The 21897-nt window shown below is 45.7% G+C and overlaps 1 protein-coding gene across 1 annotated transcript; it reads right to left on the reverse strand.

Moving 5' to 3' along the window:
- Positions 1-3457: 3457 nt before the first annotated feature.
- On the reverse strand, positions 3458-21897 carry setdb1a (SET domain bifurcated histone lysine methyltransferase 1a). The gene is given in 10 exon segments (XM_055893161.1): positions 3458-5736; positions 5903-5963; positions 5965-6032; positions 6267-6436; positions 6690-6723; positions 6726-6799; positions 7003-7352; positions 7803-7964; positions 9169-9320; positions 21753-21897. Coding segments are annotated over 10 exon segments (1542 nt in total). The 3' UTR covers positions 3458-5410.

Raw genomic sequence — 21897 nt, forward strand, 5'->3', positions numbered from 1 at the left:
TTTCCAAATCATGTCCAATCAATTGAATTTACCACAGGTGTATTCCAAGTTGTAGAAACATCTCAAGGATGATCAATGGAAACAGGATGCACTTGAGCTCAATTTCGAGTCTCATAGCAAAGGGTCTGAATACTGTTTTTCATTTTTAATACATTTGCAAAAAATGTTTTACCTGTTTTCGCTTTGTCCTTATGGGTTATTGTGTGTAGATTAATGTGGATTTTTTAAAATCCATTTTAGAATAAGGCTGTAATGTAAAGTGAAGGGGTCTGAATAATTTCTGAATGCACTGTATATATGACACTCTTTCATAAACCCTGAATGACATTCATCAATCAGATCATTCAAGCCTGACTTTAACCTTTTCACAAAGATTGAGGCTATACTTTTGTAGTGCGCTTGGATGCCAATTAACAATAATTAAGAAATCCTAGTGTTATTTAGGTATGAGAGTAATAACCCCTTGCTTCAGAGGCAGGTATGACTTAGGTATGAGAGTAATAACCCCATGCTTCAGAGGCAGGTAATTCTCCCTTTTCTAGAGCATCAAAGGTTACAAGTAAAAATTGTGCTATTTCTTCAGAGAAGTTTTCGTAAAAATCAGGAGGTTAATCCATCACATGCTGGAGACATGTTATATTTTAATTGAGCAATCCCATATTGGATATTCATAATAGACAAATCTTGACAACAAGTCCGATTGAATTTTTCACTAACCGAGTTAACGTTCTCTATAGAATCAAGGAGTTCCTTAGAGTCACTCAAACTTATCTAAGGAATAAAGATTATCATAAAACGTAGTGGTAAAGTCTGATAACTCTCTATCCTAATCTTACATTTCCGATGTGTGTGTCGAGTTTCTCTCTTCTCTTTTCCAAATAAAAAATGTATTTACTGTTCTTTTCGCCTTTTTCAAGTCATTGTTTTCTGGACCTTATGAAGGCTCCTCTAACCTTTTCCTCAAATTATCTAGTTGGTTCTGTAAATTAGGTATTCCCCAACTGGAGTCTCAATGTCGTCGGGGGTAATCCAAATACAAATGTGATTCACATTTTAAAAAACGAATAATTTTTTTCACATTTTTTTTCACATTTTCAAACAGTACATTTATATTTTCCAACGGGGCTATACAATTGGGTGAGGTTTTTGTCTCGCCTGAGTAGCCTCGTTTCACTACCAAAAATAAAATGAAACCATCTAAAATCAAATACAGACATTTAGCTTAAAATCCTGAGTACAATAAAATATTAAATTGTGATTTACAGTATCGAAAGCTTTCTGAAAATCACCAAATAAGATAACAGGGTAGTCATCCAATACTCAACCAAATCTAACATCAGCCTCAAATTATTATACAGTGCATTCGGAAAGTAATCAGACCCCTTCACTTATTCCAAATTTTGTTACGTTACAGCATTATTCTAAAATGTATTAAATATTTTTTTCCCATCTACACACCCCATAATGATAAAGCAAAAACAAGTTCTAACATTCTTGCACATTTATTACAAATAAAAAAACATTTTATTCAGACCCCTTACTCAGTACTTTGTTTGGAGCACCTTTGGCAGCGATTACAGCCTAGAATCTTCTGGGGTTTGACGCTACAAGCTTGGCACACCTGTATTTGGGGAGTTTCTCCCATTCTTCTCTGTAGATCTTCTCAAGTTCTGTCAGGTTGGATGCGGAGCGTTGCTGCACAGCTATTTTCAGGTCTCTCTAGAGATGTTCGATCGGGTTCAGGCCCCTGAACTCTCGTGTATTTTCTGCATTATGCAATGGTATGGGCAGCGACCATGTAACACTTTTACAACATACAGAAGTGCGCTAGTAAGGATTGCTATAAGATATCATACAGTCAAAGGGTAAGTATTGACACATTTTTGGGAATTGAGAGATGAGCTTAAAGTTCTCTTTACTGGCCATAATTCTCACTTGTCTGACCGCTTGCATGATGACGAGTTTCTCACACGACTGACCTATCTGGGTGATGTTTTTTCTCGCCTGAATGATCTGAATCTAGGACTGCAGGGACTCTCCGCAATTATATTCGATGTGCAGGACAAAAATTTGGCTATGATTAAGAAGTTTTTCTGTCTGCATTAACAAGTACAACACACAGGTCTTTCCATCATTGTTTGATTTTTTTGTGTGCAAATGAACTCAAGCTTACGGACAAAGTCAAATGTTATATAGCGAAGCACCTGAGTGAGCTGGGTGCACAATTACGCAGGTTCTTTCCCAAAACAGACGACACAAACAACTGGATTCGTTATCCCTTTCATGCCCTCCCTCCAGTCCACTTAATCAGAAGCCACTGCCAGATTTCTGGATAGGGCTGTGCCCAGAATTTCTTGCCTTGGCAAATCGCGCTGTTAAGACACTGATGCCCTTTGCAACCACGTACCTATGTGAGAGTGGATTCTCAGCCCTCACTAGCATGACAACTAAATACAGGCAGCCTGTGTGTGGAAAATGATTTAAGACAGACTCTCTCCAATACAACCCAACATTGCAGAGTTATGTGCATCCTTGCAAGCACACCCTTCTCATTAACCTGTGGTGAGTTATTCACCATTTTTGATGAGCAAATAAAGTTTTATATGTAAGATGATTAAATAAAGAGAAAAATGATTGATTATAATCATCTGTGCCCTGGTCCTATAAATAAGAGCTCTTTGTCACTTGCCATGAGCCAGGTTGTGACAAAAGCTCACACTTATGTTTAATAAATGTATTGTATAGTGTGTGAGGCAGGCTTACAATAATGTCAAAAAACAACATTTGAGAGTGTGCTGATCCTGGTGCTACATGGGGTACGTAGCTGGAGGTTGAATGTTTGAAGAGGTACAGGACTATAAAGTTTGGGAACCACTGCTGTATATCATTCAATTTAGCCTTCTCATTGAGATCAAGATGCTCAATCTCCGTGATATCAGAGAGCTCAGTTACCTCACATCTTCTTAAAGGAAGCTGCTCCCCATAAGTAATACAGGCTGAGCAGATAAAAAAAAGTCAGCTCCCAATATTTCCCATACTCTGCATTAGAGATATCTAAATTCCAATTAACAAAAATTATATTCTTAAAACATTTTAAATCATGCAATAACAATTATTCAATTTCTAATAACCATCAATGGGAACTTCTCATCATTGCACATTTTAACAGTCAGCCCTATTAATTCATGATCCATCAGGACTGCAGTACTTTTTACCTCTACCGTGTAGGAAAAACACAACCTACCAGGCAGTTGTCACATCTACTTTCTATGCAAACTTTCTAAATGTCGACGACAAAATAACTGGACAAGTTAATGGAAACATAGCTACTGAAACAACCCCACTCTTCCAGCCGCAGCCAGACCAAAGACTTACTGTACTGTGTCGTGGAAATTAATGTATACAGAGACACATTGTCATTTCTTCAAACAATCATCTTTATTTAATATCTATTAATTATTGCAATAATGAAGCAGTCGACCGCATACTCTAAGGTGTGTTGCCGAGAGCTTAACCTTTACAGACAATGCAGAGTTCTTATATAGCTGACACTAAAATTGCTTAGTCATGGCTGGTTCCATCCCTCCCATGCTGATCGGGTGGGGGGCACCACAAGCCACCTTGGGTTCATCTCCTGGTTATCTGCACAGGATGTTGTTTTACTCCCAATCCGGCTTAGTTTCCCAGATGCAAGGATGAAGATGAGACAATGAGGGATGGTTCTAAACACTTCCAGCCTATTTCCATCTTGGGTCACACAAACCACATCTTGTCTATGGAATGCCAGCTGTAGGTTTTTATCACCAAGTCACTGTCAGCTCAAGCGATCTCTCGCAAAATCCATTTCTTGACAATACGCCCAGACTAACTGGAGGAAGCTAGAGTGGAAACCATCCCTTTACAGAAACACAGAATTAACAGAACAGAAATGTCTTACTATTTATTAAGTATATAAATCATTAACTATTAATATCAAACAAAATCAGGTAAATATGTAATTTCTCTCTCACAACTGTCTTTGGCCAGACCCTTCTGCACAACTGCTTGATGGTTTAATACATTTACAAAACATTTTCTTTGGAAACATTTAAGGAAAATGTGAGAATATAGTTTAACGAAATATTATTTGGGGCCGAATAACTTTGCAGAACAAATTTGGAATGCTGAAAAGGACATTTCAACATTTTTTATTTAACTAGGAGACAATACTTCCGAATGAACTTAATCGAGCAAAATTTAAGAATCGTAATATGAACAAAAACCTCAGACACCGCATGGTTTAAAATACAAAAACTAGACCACCTACTACAGTATTTTCATAAATGTACTTCAGGGGTTGAAGCTAGAATTAGACGTAAGGACATTCATAACTTTTCCCTACACTCTGGATCACAGCGACAATTTCGAATTCTTGACGACCTTTTCACACCGAGCTCACATTTATAATCCCACGCCAGTTCTGTACCAGCTCTGATGCGCCTGAAAAACACCGAGACAATATTATGATCAATATACAGAAGTGCATATTAGAATGCACATGCTTTAGTCCCCCTGGGCATTTGCTATAGAGCCAAAGACATGAGCAGAACCCGTATTAATCCTGGCTTCGCCTCTCAAAAGACCAACCATTAGCACAAGCAATAAATAATATCCCATGAGTCATAACAGAAGGTCACTAACTTGCTGGTGAAGAAAGCCACCCAGGGGAATCGAAGGTCATGTGTGTCCACAAAAACATTCTGCGCAAACAGGTTTGGGTGGCAGCTATGCTGAGAGACACAGCGGATGTGAGCTTTATGACAATTTCTATCCCCATTCGTGACGAGTAGGAGGATGACATTCGTTGTTTACTCCTGCCCTTTATTGTAGCCTGGGTAAGATGCTGAGTTGACGGATCTCTGAGAAGTATGGATATAGGTCAAATCATACAGTCGGCATACTATCCGACACGATACCCTCTGATTATTCCTCCTCATGACTCACATTGAGGTAGCGACCCACATTCCCCTCCAGCTTTGCATCGATGATGCCGTCCTCACCGTCAGAGTAAACGCCTTGTGGCGTTTGAGGCCTGCTTGTCATTTCCCTCTGCTGTACCGTCCTGCTGGTCAGAAGACTTGGCGTCAGAGCCCGATTTCTTCGCTGGGTCTATGAGAGAGTCATTTTGTGAGTCATTTGATGAGTCTGGGAACCAAAGTCCTATAACTTCTTTTAAAAATCCAGAAATAAAAGTGGAGAGTTCATGAACTCGTATCCGTCTATATTTGTGTCTGTGCTTTTTTTCCACTTTACCTTCCTTTACCTTTACCTACCTTCCAGTATTTTGAGAAACCAACATTTATCAAACCAAAAAAGAATGAATACTCTACTAAACCGCAGTAACCTTTTCATTTCCCTCAATGTTTGTTTTTCACTCAGTATACTTTTCTGTATATAGTTTCCTCTTACCCTCCTGTAGTATTTTGGCATGCCTGCGTGTGACGTAGCTCCTCTCCATAGAGGAGACATTGTGCCTGAAGTCAGAGTCGCCATCATCTTCACTGACATCGTAGTCCTTGTCCTCATAATTTTCGTCATCATCGGGTTGTTCTTCATCTTCGTCATCCGAGTTCTTCTTCATCATACGTCGCTGCTCTTTCTCGTGTTTTCCCTCTTCCTCATCCTTGCCCTCGTCATCACCTCCATCACAGTCATCATGCTCACTGTTGACGTCTTCTATGGGCTCTTCTTCTGAACCTGATGGGGAACAGAGGCCGCAACATTAGAGATGGTCAGTTCTGTTGCTTCTCTTCGCACTCCCTGTGTGTCCATCTTTTTTTGCATTCGAATAAAGATAATACACAGATAACATCAAATCCATCCTATAGTTGCCGGTGAGTCCATGATCTCTGCGTGTCTGTACCGGACTCATTGTCGGAGCAGCGTGTCTCACTCTCATAAACCTCCTTGCTCTCAGCTCCCTCTTATGTGGTTCAGGTTGACCACGTACATGTTGTCCTCTGTCCCCAAATTCTTCTTGTTCATGATTATCCCTAAGGGGAGAGGGAAAAGTTGTGAGCTTTGTGTGCAGTACAACCGGAAGAAAGACATTGCAACAGTAGAAGGAGAGAATGGAAGAGAGTAACACTAGGAGAGGTCTTGGGGATTGAGCAATAAAAGGATGCCCAAAAGATAAAGACTAGTAGTGTATGTAATCAACAGAAGTCATACTTAACAGCAGTCTGTCTGTCGGGTGAGGTTAGATTGGGTTCCTAGCTCAGTCTCACCAGTTCAAGTGCAGATGAAGGTGCCCTTGGCAACGTCATCCAGGCAGCGGATTCCCCAGCTCTTCCCCGCGGTCATGAAGAGCTGTAGCCGCAGCTGAAGGCCATGCTGAACCACCCGGTTAGAGCACACCCGTGGGTCACAGCGGCACAGTGCGTTACACTCATATATACTGCAGACAGAGGGAGGTGGAGAGGGTTGATATAATAATAATAATAATATCTATAAGAGCTTTTCAGACATTGCTCTCAAAGCATGTCACAGACGACACAAATGCATAGAAAGAGCTGAGAGCTAGAGGAGAACGATGACCAGTAAAAGCCAAAGACTGACCAGAAAAAAATAACAAAAGACCAACAGTCAAAGCGATGTTGCGACTGATGGATAATTGAAAGATGTTCATGAAGGCACATTGACAGCCTCACCCTGCGGAGAGCCGTTTCTCCAGCCTCTTGTGCCAACGTTGACGTCCTCGGGGCCGCCCGGTGACAGGGTTGGGGCCTGGATGGTCAGCTGGTGACAGGAGCATGACGACCTACAGCAACACAATACACATGTCCATAAATACACGTCAATACAACCTCCACATACCATGTAAAAAAAAGTAATGACCGTTTATGCTTTCAGGGAAAGAGGATCCTTTGCTAAATGTATTAAACTGTACCTTCTTTAAATACATTTAAGGAAATACATTGCAGTAACAGAACTTTAACCCCTGTGACACACACACGTGCACACCTGTTCCTGCAGCCGTCGGTGCAGTTGCAGCCCACCAGAAAGTCTGAGCTGGTGTTGAGGGAGACCGCGCTGGCTGCCACACGCTGCTTGTTGTAGATCACTGAGATTGGCCGGATGTTGCTGAGTTCATTGATGCAGGACATCGGCTGGTTCTCCCTGCCAAGCGTCAGGTCTAGGATGTTGATCTTGTATGGCCCGGGGTTGGTGGGTTGTAGTCACAGACACAGGTCAAGACAGAACATGTCCAGGAAGAGGAAGTCACAGCGGGTCTGTTGAAGATAGTCCTGCACCGCAGTCATGTTGCTCAGGCTGAGGCCACACGGCGACTGGTAGAAGATGTGGAAATACGTCTGAGAAAGACGGAGGGCCCGGAGGAAGGTGAGAAAACACAAAGAGAGCATAACCACACCAGAGTTTTTAATAACTACAAGGAGTATGACAATAGGATGACAACAGAATAATACATCATTTTTCATCTGTTACATTGGAAATGTGTCATTTGCTCTGCTCCCAACTCTCCAGTTAAAAATAGCAGTGTCCGGCACGATGCAGCAACCCCAAGAGCAGAGTCATCACTATAGGTAATGGCAGAGTTCTGTATCACGAAGTATGACGCTCCAGACAGACCAGTCATATAGGTGCTCACCTAATTGACCTGGGGAGAAGTTTCCCCCTAGGCACAGATCTTGGATCAGCCCCCCCTCTCCCCCCCCCCTCCCATGCTAACCTTAACCGTCAGAGAGGAAAATGCTAAACTGACCTAAGATCAACATCTAGGGGAAACTTCACCCCGCCCCCACCTTGTTATTGACCCGGCGGCGGCCCTTCAAGCGGCGGAACTCGCAGAGCAGGGGGATGAGCAGCGGGTTGAGTCCACGGTGCTCGGCCTCGACCTTTGACCGGATGCATTCCAGGCAGGCGGGGGCAGCAACGGTGGAGGGTGAAGGTGACCGAACCTTTAGCTGTGATAACAGATGACTCACCGGTTGAACGGTTCTGGCCATAGGGCCTCCTGACGTGATCAGTGAGAAGATGACATGGGTTTGAGGGAGAATGAACAAACTAGGAAATATTGCCATTCTGAAACAAGGATCCAAAGGAGTAAAGGTCAAATAGGGGGTGCTTATATTTGTCCTGTTTCACACATGTACAAGTGTGTAACCTATACAAGCGTGTGGTGTGAAACGGAAATTTGTTTTCTGCATATCCCACTCCCCCCTCGTGAGCGGGATCAGCCTTTATGGACGGTGACCCTGGAGCAATTATGGTTAAGTGCTTTCAATGAAAATGTATTCATAAAGCCCTTCTTACATCAGCTGATGTCACAAAGTGCTGTACAGAAACCCAGCCTAAAACCCCAAAACAGCAAGCAATGCAGGTGTAGAAGCACGGTGGATAGGAAAAACTCCCTAGAATCCCTAGATTCGAACTAGCAACCTTTCGGTTACTGGCCCAATGCTCTAATCGCTAGGCTACCTGCCAGCCCAAATAAAATCAAATTATAAATGCATGCAGGAAATACATATTCATGAAATTTGTGCAAGACTTTTGAAAATAGTACAGCAACACAGTATAAACACAGAGACATACATTCTACTCACCCTAAGGGTGCTGAGGCGGTGACGTGAGGTTTGCTGGCAGCGGCCGTGCTGGTCTTGTGGATAGTATTAGCAGTCTAAACTGGTTCCACTGGGTGGTGGACAACGAGAGAGTGCGCTCGCGAAATAAACACGTTGTCCACTATATGAATCCAAATACAGGAATGATTCAAAGTACTGTGCACACCATGTAAGGAAACAGACGTCTGACTTCGATGCTCATTCAGTCAGACAGACAAGGCGGTAGATGTGTTCATATTTATCTACAGGACACAGTAACACAGAGACAGACATTTACCAGCGTTGGGCCGTGTCACTGTCGGTTTATCCTTTGACTCCTCAACACGTTTCTTCATGTTGGCCATATGCTCCAGGCGCAAAGAGCCTCGATACAACCATCAGGAAATACAACCAACACAACAGGAAAAAAGGATTGGTATTATGTGCGTCAGTGAAGAACTAGACTTTAGTTAGGTAAGCATAACCAGCGCACCAAGCACAATATACTGCAAGTCAATCACTATCACTTCAATAAATGGTTACATCGTAAGCAGTTGTAGATTCTCACCTTGTAGACGACACACAACAAGCTGCAGTCGATCTGCTCTACTCCACGTTGATGGGCTGGCCTGGTCTGTACTGGACCATGGGCGGGTTGGGGGTACACCTTGATGAACTCCCTGTTGGCCTCATCCTGTATGTCCTCCCACACCTCCGGCACTTAAGACGATAGAGCGAGACAGTAGGCTTAGTTTGTGTGGGTATGTATGTGTGTTTCCCTGCATCTCACCAACACCTACATTTGCAGATTAAACTTGTTGTATGACAACAGCCACAGTATGATTTTTGTTGCTCCATACAAGCCAATGAATTGAAAAATGTATAGCTCAAAAGAGTATTACATTGGAATATATACATGTATTGTCACACAGGTGGATCTGAATTAGACATCTTTCATTTGGTAGGAGGATCAAACAGAATTGAGCCAAGAAGTATTGAGTAAATGTTAAAGATAGAAAATAATTGTCCGAGGCTGTTCTTACGTGGTCTGCAAACAATGTGAAGATCCGGCAAGCCTACATAGGAAGGTGTGCCGTCATCAAAAAAATATCAGGAACCTGAAACACAAGGGGAAGCGCAACAGAGCTTTACTAAGGCATTGATGAATCATATTTAGCATTATGTTTCCATATATAATCATCCAACCACACCCACAATAGCTATCACACACACAAACATAGGGCCGGTCCTTGCCGTTCTGCAGGCCTAGGCAAGACCAAAAAAATGTACGTTAAAAAGACAACTAAAATACTTATTTTTCCAGACTTTGAAATCATTTTCGGTTCTGAATGAAAGTTGAAAAGACGTAATTTAGAGACGTCTATGTATGGTCCAAATCAAGGCTGTTCCAGACCGGACAAAATTCATTGTCGGTGAACATCAAAAAAAGACACCCAAAGGGCGTCAGCGTCGGTCCATCCTTACTGAGGTATATCCTACAGTGTCGGGGGCCCCTATCCTAGCCTGGTAGGGGCCCCTAAATCTTTAGAAACTTATTTAGCATTTAAAAAAATGTTAGACAAAAATTATTTTAAAAATAAAAATAAATTAAAACGTATAACCATATATAACGTATAACGGACCTCGGAGGTGAGGAAGTTGTTTTGTAGCAGCAGCAGCATAACTAAACAATTTTTTTTATTGTAAAGTTAGGCACATGATGACTTAGACGCAATTAAATACGTATTCAATTTGATATGTATACTATTATTAAAACTTTTTTTCTTTCAGTAGTACATTTTTTGTATTGTAACCTTTGTAGGAGCGAACATTAAACCTAACATTCCCTATGTTTACTCACTTCCTAGTGCCTAGAGAGCCCCAGGTTGGCAGAATCTCAGCAGAAAGCTGTCAGACAGACTGATGCACAGGAGAGCAGGGAGGAGGAAGAGTTAAAGAGTAGCAGCAGTGCCAGTGAAGGACTGACAGAAGAGATTGAACAAGCAAGTAATAAGGGAAATGAAGAGTATGGACAGATTTGAAGTGAGGAAGATGAGGTTTTAGATGATCCAGCACTGTGGCCAGAGAAAGTACAAGACCATGAAAGAGAAGCTATTGTTCGCAGACTAGCCAACAGGTATGGTGAGAAGACAGAACTATATAAAATCCTGCCCCTAGACTCAGAAGGCAAGCCATTCCCCAACTATTTACAGTACAGTAAGTCAGCAAACGGAAGAGAGAAGATGCAGAGACTAGCTTATTTATAGTAAGAGTGTAAAGGAATTATATTGCATTCCATGTGTTATTTTTTCTCACGAGCAAAGTAAACCATCACCCAGTTCTCTGAATAGTAAGGATTGCTATAAGATATCATCAGTGAAATGGCGGAGACTGTATGACAAACTACCAGAGCATGAGGATGCTGTGTCTCACAAGAACTGTTACTGGAAATGGAAAAATCTGCAGCGTACCGTAACAGCTACAGGTATAGACAGTCAGCTGCAGAAACAAATCCAGTCAGAAATGTATAAAAACAGAGCACTTCTTGAAAGGATTTTGGATGGGACACTGTACTAAGCATCTAGGAATCTGCCATTCTGGGGGAAATCACTCAATCTTGATGATGTGCATAATGGACATTACCTAGGTTTACGTGAACTGTTGTCAAATTATGACCAGCTATTACGCGAGCACTTACAGAAAGTCAGGGACAAAAAGAAAGGAGCACGACTGACTCATAACCTCAGTACTGAGAGCCAAAACGAGTTTATAGGAATATGTGGTCAAAGGGTTTTGAAAACAATACTTTATGAAAGAGAAGATGCAATCTATTACTCGCTTATATGTGACGCAACTCCAGACATTTCCCGTACTGAGCTAAATGTATTATTGGTGAGATATGTACACAGAGATAAAGTTCAGGGAACAGATGAATGGGAAATAATTGAACGTTTTCTTGAATTTAAAGACTTTGCTAGAAAGACAGGCAGTGACATTTCTAAAATGATTGAGTGCAAGCACACATACTAAATAATCCACTGACCACATACCTTGTGTTTACCATACTCCTAATCTTGTGGGTGTTCATGCAGCTCAGTCGTGCCCAGAAGTATCAACCTTTTTTGGCTGTGTGAAACGTCTTTACAATCTGTTCAGTGTCAGCCCAGAGCGATGGGCCATTCAAGGAAAAGACTGGCTGCTGTCTTAACCCCCTTTCAGACACGTGATGGAGAGCGCTGCGGTCCAGCTGCAACTCATTTAGCGGTCTATCATTAAGGCCCTAGACATGCTTCCTGCTTCCTGCTTCCTGACAAACGAAGCCAAATCAGAGGCAAAAGGTTTGAAAAGCTAGTTCGTGTCTTTCAAGGCAATCTTCCTGCTCACTTTCTGGGTAACAGTTTTGCAGTGTATTGACAATTAAAAGCCTAATTCTTCAGTCAGGAAATATTTATCTGGATACTGAAGCAGCTCACATCAGGGCACTACAGGAAGAAATTCAGGCTCTGCGTAATCAATGGAACGCTCTTCTGGCAGACGCCTCCACGGTGTCAAATGAAATGGATGTAAATAGTTTCACAGTGAACAGAGGAGCTGCCAGGACAAAAAAGAAAACAGTTTCCCTGATGAGACCGAAGATGACATACCAAAGGGACAGAAGTCAGACAATGGATTTCGCAACACAGTGTTTTATATGGCTCTGGATAGTATAATCAGTCGTTTAACAGTTGCTGAAGGTGAACGTGCCTTCAGTAAGCTGAAACTTAAAGAACTATCTAAGATCTTTCTTTATTTTACCTTTATTTAACCAGGTAGGCTAGTTGCGAACAAGTTCTCATTTACAACTGCGACCTGGCCCATTGTAGATCTAAGATCTACCATGTGCCATAACAGGTTGAACAGCCTTGCCAAACAGCCGCAAAATCCTGGCAATGACCCTGGGCCCACCGTTTGACAAAAACAGGCCGTTGTATTGGCTTTATTAGTCCTGAATCCTGTGATGAATCCATTTGGCTATTTTAGCTCTGAATATCAGCTACCCAACTTTGCCAGGAGTTATCCTGAGCCTATTTGCAATGTGTTTACACAGCGGGAAATGCAAAAAGTATTTAATTTTTCGCTATGACCAGCTCATACATTTTTTTATGGCTACAAACTTGAACCCACTGATCATGACAATTTAGCACATGGGATGAAACTCCTGGACAGCAGTTGTGAGTAACGTTATTGTCCATTTTACTTTCACCTGTCCTGTTTTTAAGGATACGTTTGTTAACATGTCAGCACATGTTTTATTCGCTTTGGTGTCATTTAGGTTCGGCTATTTGATCGGAGAAACATGCATGATGTAAAAGGTTTCCTTGTCATTACATTGTTGTACATTTGATCTTCAGCCTGTAGGCTACAGAAAAAGGTCAAATACTCTATCACATGCTATATATCACATGCTATAAACAAATACACAATATGTTTTTTCACAGAATGTTGGTGGAGCACTGTAGCGATGCGTTTCTCCAACAGCACCCTGGAGAGGCGCGCTGCGAACAGACAAGATAACTATTGTGTGTCCCTGCCAGCTACAATAAATGCAGCCTCAGGATATGTGGTTTCCAGTTTACATAGAGTCAAATTAAGTTCTTTCAGGGCCGTCAAAGTGTCTGCTTGGGGGGATATACACGACTGTGATTATGATTGAAGAGAATTCTCTTGGTAGATAATGCGGTCGGCATTTGATTGTAAGGAATTCTAGGTCAGGTGAACAAAAGGACTTGAGTTCCTGTATGTTGTTATGATCACACCACGACTCGTTAATCATAAGGCACGTTCCTGACCTTATTTCCTTTGTTCAGTCTTTGTTTAGTTGGTCGGGACGTGAGCTGGGTGGGCATTCTATGTTAAGTGTTTCTATGTTGGGTTTATTGTTTGGCCTAATATGGTTCTCAATCAGAGGCAGGTGTTTGTCATTGTCTCTGATTGGGAACCATATTAAGGTTGCCTGTTTTCACTGTTTGTTTGTGGGTGATTGTTGCCGTGTCTGTGTTTGTTCGCCACACGGTACTGTTTTCGTTCGTTTGTTCACGTCGTTTATTGTTTTGTATTTTGTCAGTGTTCTGTTTGTTGGATCATCATTAAAATTCATCATCATGAACATTTACCACGCTGCGGCTTGGTCCTCCTCTCTTCCACCTAACGACGAGGTGGTGGGTGACAGAATCACCCACCACAAAAGGACCAAGCAGCGTGGTAACGGGTTAGCAGCAGCAGCAGCGGCCAAAATCTCAGGACTCCTGGACATGGGAGGAGATTTTAAACAGAGAGGGACCCTGGGCACAGGCTAGGGAATATCGTCGCCCCAAAGCTGAGCTGGAGGGAGCGAAAGCTGAGCGGCGGCGATATGAGGAGGCAGCACGGCAGCGCAACAGGTACGAGAGGCAGCCCCAGAATTTTATTTTTGGGGAGGGGGGGCGGGAGTGTGGCTAAGCCAGGTAGCAGACCTGAGCTCACTCCTCGTGCTTATTATAAGCAGCGCGTTACTGGTCAGGCACCGTGTTATGCGGTTAAGCGCACGGTGTCGCCTGTTACTTCCCCAAAGCCCGGTGCGCTATAGTGCAGCCCCCCGAAAGTGTCATGTGAGTGTGGGCATCCAGCCAGGGCGTAGTGTGCCTGCTCAGCGTGTCTGGTCTCCTGTACGCCGTTTCGGTCCAGGGTATCCTGCGCCGGCTCTGCGTGCTGAGTCTCCGGGGCGCTGGGAGGGTGCAGTGCATCCTATGCCTGCGCTCCGCTCGTGCCGGGCAAATGTGGGAGTGGAGTCTAAGGGAGAGGTGCATGTAGTAGGCACTAGATCTCCAGTGCTCACCCACAGCCCGGTTCAAACTGTGCCTGCACTCTGGACGGTCCGGGCTAGAGTAGTATTCCAGCCTGGGGGAGTGGTGCCAAGGCTGCGCACCAGAGCTCCAGTGCTCCCCCACAGCCCGGTCCTTCAGGTGCCTCCTCCTAACACCAAGCCTCCTGTAGGTCTCCCCAGCATGGTGGGTCCTGTGGCAGCCCCACGCACCAGGCTGTCTCTCCGTCTCCTCCCTACAGGTGTGCCTGTCTGCCCAGCGCCGTCTGAACTGCCCGTCTGCCCAGCGCCGTCTGAGCTGCCCGTCTGCCCAGCGCCATCTGAGCTGCCCGTCTGTCCTGAGCCTTCAAAGCCGCCCGTCTGTCCTGAGCCTTCAAAGCCGCCCGTCTGTCCTGAGCCTTCAGAGCAATCCGTCAGTCAGGAGCCGCTAGAGCCGTCCGTCAGTCGGGAGCCGCTAGAAACGTCCGTCAGTAGGGAGCCGCCAGAGCCGCCCGCCAGACAGGAGCTGCCAGAGCCGCCTGCCAGACAGCAGCTGCCAGAGCCGCCCGCCAGCCATGACCTGCCAGAGACCGTCAGTCAGCCATGACCTGCCAGAGCCGTCAGTCAGCCATGACCTGCCAGAGCCGCCAGCCAGCCATGACCTGCCAGAGCTGTCAGTCAGCCATGACCTGCCAGAGCCGCCAGCCAGCCAGGAGCTGCCAGAGCCGCCAGTCAGCCATGACCTGCCAGAGCCGTCAGTCAGCCATGACCTGCCAGAGCCGCCAGCCAGCCATGATCTGCCAGAGCCGCCAGCCAGCCATGACCTGCCAGAGCCGCCAGCCAGCCATGACCTGCCAGAGCCGCCAGCCAGCCATGACCTGCCAGAGCCGCCAGTCAGCCATGACCTGCCAGAGGCGTCAGTCAGCCATGACCTGCCAGAGCCGTCAGTCAGCCATGACCTGCCAGAGCCGTCAGTCAGCCATGACCTGCCAGAGCCGTCAGTCAGCCATGACCTGCCAGAACCGTCAGTCAGTCCGGAGCTGCTCCTCAGTCCGGAGCTGCCCCTCAGTCCCGAGCTGCCCCTCAGTCCGGTGCTGCCCCTCAGTCCGGTGCTGCCCCTTAGTCCAGTGGGGTTAATATGGAAGGTCGCCATTAAGAGGAGGCCACGGAAGCGGGGATTAACTATGGTGGGGTACTGTCACGTTCCTGACCTTATTTCCTTTGTTCAGTCTTTGTTTAGTTGGTCAGGACGTGAGCTGGGTGGGCATTCTATGTTAAGTGTTTCTATGTTGGGTTTATTGTTTGGCCTAATATGGTTCTCAATCAGAGGCAGGTGTTTGTCATTGTCTCTGATTGGGAACCATATTAAGGTTGCCTGTTTTCACTGTTTGTTTGTGGGTGATTGTTGCCGTGTCTGTGTTTGTTCGCCACACGGTACTGTTTTCGTTCGTTTGTTCACGCCGTTTATTGTTTTGTATTTTGTCAGTGTTCTGTTTGTTGGATCATCATTGAAATTCATCATCATGAACATTTACCACGCTGCGCCTTGGTCCTCCTCTCTTCCACCTAACGACGAGCGTACTTGCCTTGTTAAATAAAAGGTAATTTTATTTTTATTTTTATAAATAAAATAAAAACTCATCCCAAACCATCTCAATTGGGTTGAGATCGGGTGATTGTGGGGGTCAGGTCATCTGATGGATCACTCCATCCCTCTTCGTTCTTGGTCAAATAGCCCTTACACAGCCTGGAGGTTTGCGCAAACCAGATGGCGTGGCGTATCGCTGCATAAATGCTGTGGTAGGCATGCTGGTTAAGTTTGTCTTAAATTAAAAATAAATCACAGACACTGTCACCAGCAAAGCACCCCCACAACTCCTCCTCCATGCTTCACGGTGGGAACCACACATGCAGAGATCATCCGTTCACCTACTCTGCGTCTCACAGACACGGCGGTTGGAACCAAAAATCTCACATTTGCACTCATCAGACCAAAGGACAGATTTCCACCGGTCTAAAATCCATTGCTTGTGTTTCTTTGCCTAAGCAAGTCTCTTCTTATTGGTGTCCTTTAGTAGTGGTTTCTTTGCAGAAATTCGACCATGAATGCCTGATTCACGCTTTCTCTTCTGATCAGTTGATGTTGAGATGTGTCTGTTACTTGAACTCTGTGAAGCATTTATTTGGGCTACAATCTAAGGTGCAGTTAACTCTAATGAACTTATCCTCTGCAGCAGAGGTAACTCTTCCTTTCCTGTGGCGGTCCTCATGAGAGCCCGTTTCATCATAGAGCCTGATGGTTCTTGCCACGATGTTTACATGTTGCGTTTATGTTTTTGTTCAGTGTATTTAGTAAACAAGTTGTTAGCCAATCCAAATGTATTAGGTAGCTATGTAAACTAGTATAGTTAGCTAGGTACATGTCTAACTAGCTAGTTAGTTTTTTCTAGGCTGAATACTACGTTTCTTCGGTTAACCAAATTTATTTGCACAAAAAAAAGATTCTCGCCTGAAGCTTCACCCAAAAGCATTTACTGTCCACTTCCACTAACGACGTTAACTCAGTCAGCTAGCTAAGCTAACGTTAGCACCCAAGGCAAAGGGGAGGGTATGTCGTTGACTTCTGTTTCGGCTCTTTTTTCAACATGCTGCGGTTCGTTTTAAACGCAGGTAACTTATCGGTTTGTCCAATTTTCCCATGCATAATCTTTAGTCAACGTAAAGGCGTGCAGGCTAGTTTACTATTGATACCCCCAGCGCTGGGACTCTTCCAACCAGGGCAGTGGGCAGTAACGTTAAGGCAACATATCGATTGAATAACTCTTGCATCCTCTCTCATAGTTTCCTCAAACCCAATTGGATGAAAAAAAACCACCCATATAACCCTCTCTAAATGGTTTTGAGAAGGAGGCGATGAGAGAGGATGCAAGGAGAACGCAATCGAGGTTCTGCCTATGTAAATTGAAGTTGCAAAGCTAATGGCTTTATTCTTGAGTCAGCACACACTTTTTGTTACGTGTTTCAGGGTTAATTGATAGCTATGTTGACAGTTCTCTGACATAACCCTTTCAATACGTTTCTTCGCTGAGTGTACAAAACATTAGGGACACCTTCCTAATATTGAGTTGCACCCCATTTAACCCGCAGAACCTCCTCAATTCGTCAGGGTATTGACTCTACAAGGTGTCAGAAAGCATTCCACAGGGCAGTTGACTCTGATGCTTCCCACAGTTGTGTCAAGTTGGCTGGATGTCCTTTGGGTGGTGGACCATTCTTGATACACACGGGAAACTGTTGTGTGAAAAACCCAGCAGCGTTGCAGTTCTCGACACACTCAAACCGGTACGCCTGGCACCTACTACCACACCCTGTCCAAAGGCACTTCAATCTTTTGTCTTGCCCGTTCGCCCTCTGAATGGCACGTATACCCAATCCATGTCTAAAGGCTTCAGAAATCCTTCTTGAACCTGTCTCCTCCCCTTCATTTACACTGATTTGAAGTGGATTTAACAAGTGACATGAATAAGGGATCATAGCTTTCACCTAAATTCACCTGGTCAGTCTATGTCATGGAAATGTTTTGTACACTCAATGTATATAGGACAGTGTAAAGGGGTCTCTGCCTACATTGTGACAATTCCACATGTTCTGATTCCCAAATGTTTGGTAAACCAAAATAAGAGTATCAACCCACTCTAAATACAGTAAACATTGATCTGATAAGGTTGTCTGGCATTAAACCTGTCACGATCGTGTGGCGGATTAACGGACCAAAATGCAGCAGTTGGAAAATATGCCATCTTCTTTTATTTTAACACGAAGATGAACACGACACAAAAACACTTTAACAAAACAACAAAATAACAAAACGACCGTGAAGCTACAAACGTTGTGCACAAACATACAGGCTACTAACGTTCTTACATAGACAATTACCCACCACCAATGAGAGCCTATGGCTACCCTAAATAAGGCTCCCAATCAGAGACAACCGAAATCAGCTGTCTCTAATTGGGAACCCATTCAGGTAACCATAGACTCTCCTAGATAACTAACCAACATAGACAACGCTAGACATATACACTCAACACAAAACCATCTACTACACCCCATAACCCCTTTACCAAATAAACACCCAAAACCAACAAAACATAAACATTACCCATGTCACACCCTGACCTAACTAAAATAATAAAGAAAACAAAGAATAATAAGGCCAGGGCGTGACATAACCCCCCCCTTGAGGCGCGAACTCCGGGCGCACCATACACAGTCTAGGGGAGGGTCTGGGTGGGCTCCCCTCCACGGTGGCGGCTCCGGCTCTGGTCGTAGTCCCCACGTCACCACAGTACCTAACCACCTCCTAGGCTTCCTCCAAACGACCCCCCTCCACCTTAACCCCATTGCATTCAGGGGCAGTTCCGGACTAAGGGGCAGTACCAGGGTAAGAGGCAGTACCAGGGTCAGGGGCAGTACCAGGGTCAGGGACAGTACCAGGGTCAGGGGCAGTACCAGGGTAAGGGGCAGCACCAGGGTAAGGGGCAGCACCAGGGTAAGGGGCAGCACCAGGGTAAGGGGCAGCTCCGGACTGAGGAATGGCAGCTCCGGACTGAGGGACTGCAGCTCCGGACTGAGGGACTGCAGCTCCGGACTGAGGGATGGCCCATGGCTGGCTGACGGATCTGGCTGCTCATGGCTAGCTGACGGATCTGGCTGCTCATGGCTAGCTGACGGATCTGGCTGCTCATGGCTAGCTGACGGATCTGGCTGCTCATGGCTGGCTGACGGATCTGGCTGCTCATGGCTGGCTGACGGATCTGGCTGCTCATGGCTGGCTGACTGATCTGGCTGCTCATGGCTGGCTGACTGATCTGGCAGATCCTGTCTGGTTGGCGGCTCTGGCAAATCCTGTCTGGTTGGCGGCTCTGGCAGATCCTGTCTGACGGACGGCTCTAGCGGCTCCTGTCTGGCTGGCGGCTCTAGCGGCTCCTGTCTGGCTGGCGGCTCTAGCGGCTCCTGTCTGGCGGACGGCTCAGTGGGCTCATGGCAGACGGGCGGCTTTGCAGGCTCATGGCAGACGGGCGGCTTTGCAGGCTCATTGCAGACGGATGGCTCAGATGGCGCTGGGGAGACGGATGGCTCAGATGGCGCTGGGGAGACGGATGGCTCAGATGGCGCTGGGGAGACGAGCAGTTCAGTCATCGCTGTGCAGACGGCAGACTCCTGCCGACTGAGGCGCACTGTAGGCCTGGTGCGTGGTGCCGGGACTGGTGGCACCGGGCTGGGGACACGCATCTCAGGGCTAGTGCGGGGAGCAGGAACAGGGCATACTGGACCCTGGGGACGCACATTAGGCCTAGTGCGTGGGGCCGGAACTGGTGGTACCGGACTGGGGACACGCATCTCAGGGCTAATGCGGGGAGCAGCAACAGGATGCACAGGACTCTGGAGACGCACAAAAGGCTTAGTGCGTGGTGCCGGAATTGGTGATACCGGGCTGGAGACACGCACCATAGGACGAGTGCGTGGAGGAGGAACAGGGCTCTGGAGACACACTGGAAACCTGTTACGTGGTGTAGGCACTGGTGGCACTGAACTGGGGCGGGGAGGTGGCGCCGGAAATACCGGACCGTGCAGGCGTATTGGCTCCCTTGAGCATTGAGCCTGACCAACCTTACCTGGTTGAATGCTCCCCGTTGCCCGACCAGTGCGGGGAGGTGGAATAACCCGCACCGGGCTATGTAGGCGAACCGGGGACACCATGCGTAAGGCTGGTGCCATGTAAACCGGCCCGAGGAGACGCACTGGTGGCCAGATATGTAGGGCCGGCTTCATGACATCCGGCTCAATACTCAATCTAGCCCTGCCAGTGCGGGGAGGTGGAATAACCCGCACCGGGCTATGCACACGTACAGGAGACACCGTGCGCTCTACTGCGTAACACGGTGTCTGCCCGTACTCTCGCTCTCCACGGTAATTACAGGGAGTAGGCGCAGGTTTCCTACCTGACTTCGCCACTCTCCCTTTAAGCCCCCCCCAAATAAATTTTTTGGGTTTTCCCACAGGCTTCCTACCGCTTCGTCGTGCTGCCTCCATTCGCCGGTATCCCTCCTCGCACTGCGCCAGAGAATCCCAGGCGGGCTCCGGCACTCTCCCTGGGTTGATCGCCCACCTGTCGATCTCCTCCCACGTAGTGTAACCCAGATCCTTTGTAGGTTCCTTTTCCTGCCTCCGAGCTAGCTCCTCATATCGCCGCCTCTCTGCTTTCGCTGCCTCCAGCTCAGCTTTGGGGCGGTTATATTCTCCTGGTACCTCCCGGTCTAAAATTTCCTCCCATGTCCATAAATCCTTGTATTGCTCCTGTTGCCGCTGGTCATGCCGCTTGGTCCTATGGTGGGTAATTCTGTCACGATCGTGTGGCGGATTAACGGACCAAAATGCAGCAGTTGGAAAATATGCCATCTTCTTTTATTTTAACACGAAGATGAACACGACACAAAAACACTTTAACAAAACAACAAAATAACAAAACGACCGTGAAGCTACAAACGTTGTGCACAAACATACAGGCTACTAACGTTCTTACATAGACAATTACCCACCACCAATGAGAGCCTATGGCTACCCTAAATAAGGCTCCCAATCAGAGACAACCGAAATCAGCTGTCTCTAATTGGGAACCCATTCAGGTAACCATAGACTCTCCTAGATAACTAACCAACATAGACAACGCTAGACATATACACTCAACACAAAACCATCTACTACACCCCATAACCCCTTTACCAAATAAACACCCAAAACCAACAAAACATAAACATTACCCATGTCACACCCTGACCTAACTAAAATAATAAAGAAAACAAAGAATAATAAGGCCAGGGCGTGACAAAACCCTATACAGTCAATGCATTAAACATTCATCACTTATCAAGGAATGTGCAGACGAGAGAAATAGATACAGTACAAGTCATGCAAAAACTTTATTTACAAAAGAATAGAAAGGAACAATGCAACTCAGCTGCCATTGTGGAAATTATCCCCAGTGATAATCTTGGATTATACACTGGCCTGCGTAGGCTTAGCCTACAGTATTAGCTATTTCTGCTGCATCTCCCAAATAAACCAAAGGTTGTTGCTAAGTCAAATGACATCCCCCATTTAGGCTATCTTTTCTGAAAGCTTAGTGATGCCTGCTGTATATCTTCAGCATGGTGAGTAGCAGAATGTCAACTCTCTCCAGCACATGACTTGTAAGTGCCTCTTTTTTGGTGTGGTACTCTCGTCTTAATTGGTGATCTGTTCCTCTTGATAGGTGGAGGTTGAGATGGCACCATAAGGGTCCACCACTGTCTGAGCGCAGCGCACCACCGTCAGCAGCAGGAAGAAGCAGAGGAGGGCAAGAAAAAAGAGCGCAAAGCCCAGGTCCACGTCCACCTCCAGCTTAGACAGAGAAGGAGCTGGCTGGTGCTGGTCCAT

Source organism: Salvelinus fontinalis, chromosome 32, assembly GCF_029448725.1.
Source record: "Salvelinus fontinalis isolate EN_2023a chromosome 32, ASM2944872v1, whole genome shotgun sequence".
Taxonomy (NCBI): domain Eukaryota; kingdom Metazoa; phylum Chordata; class Actinopteri; order Salmoniformes; family Salmonidae; genus Salvelinus; species Salvelinus fontinalis.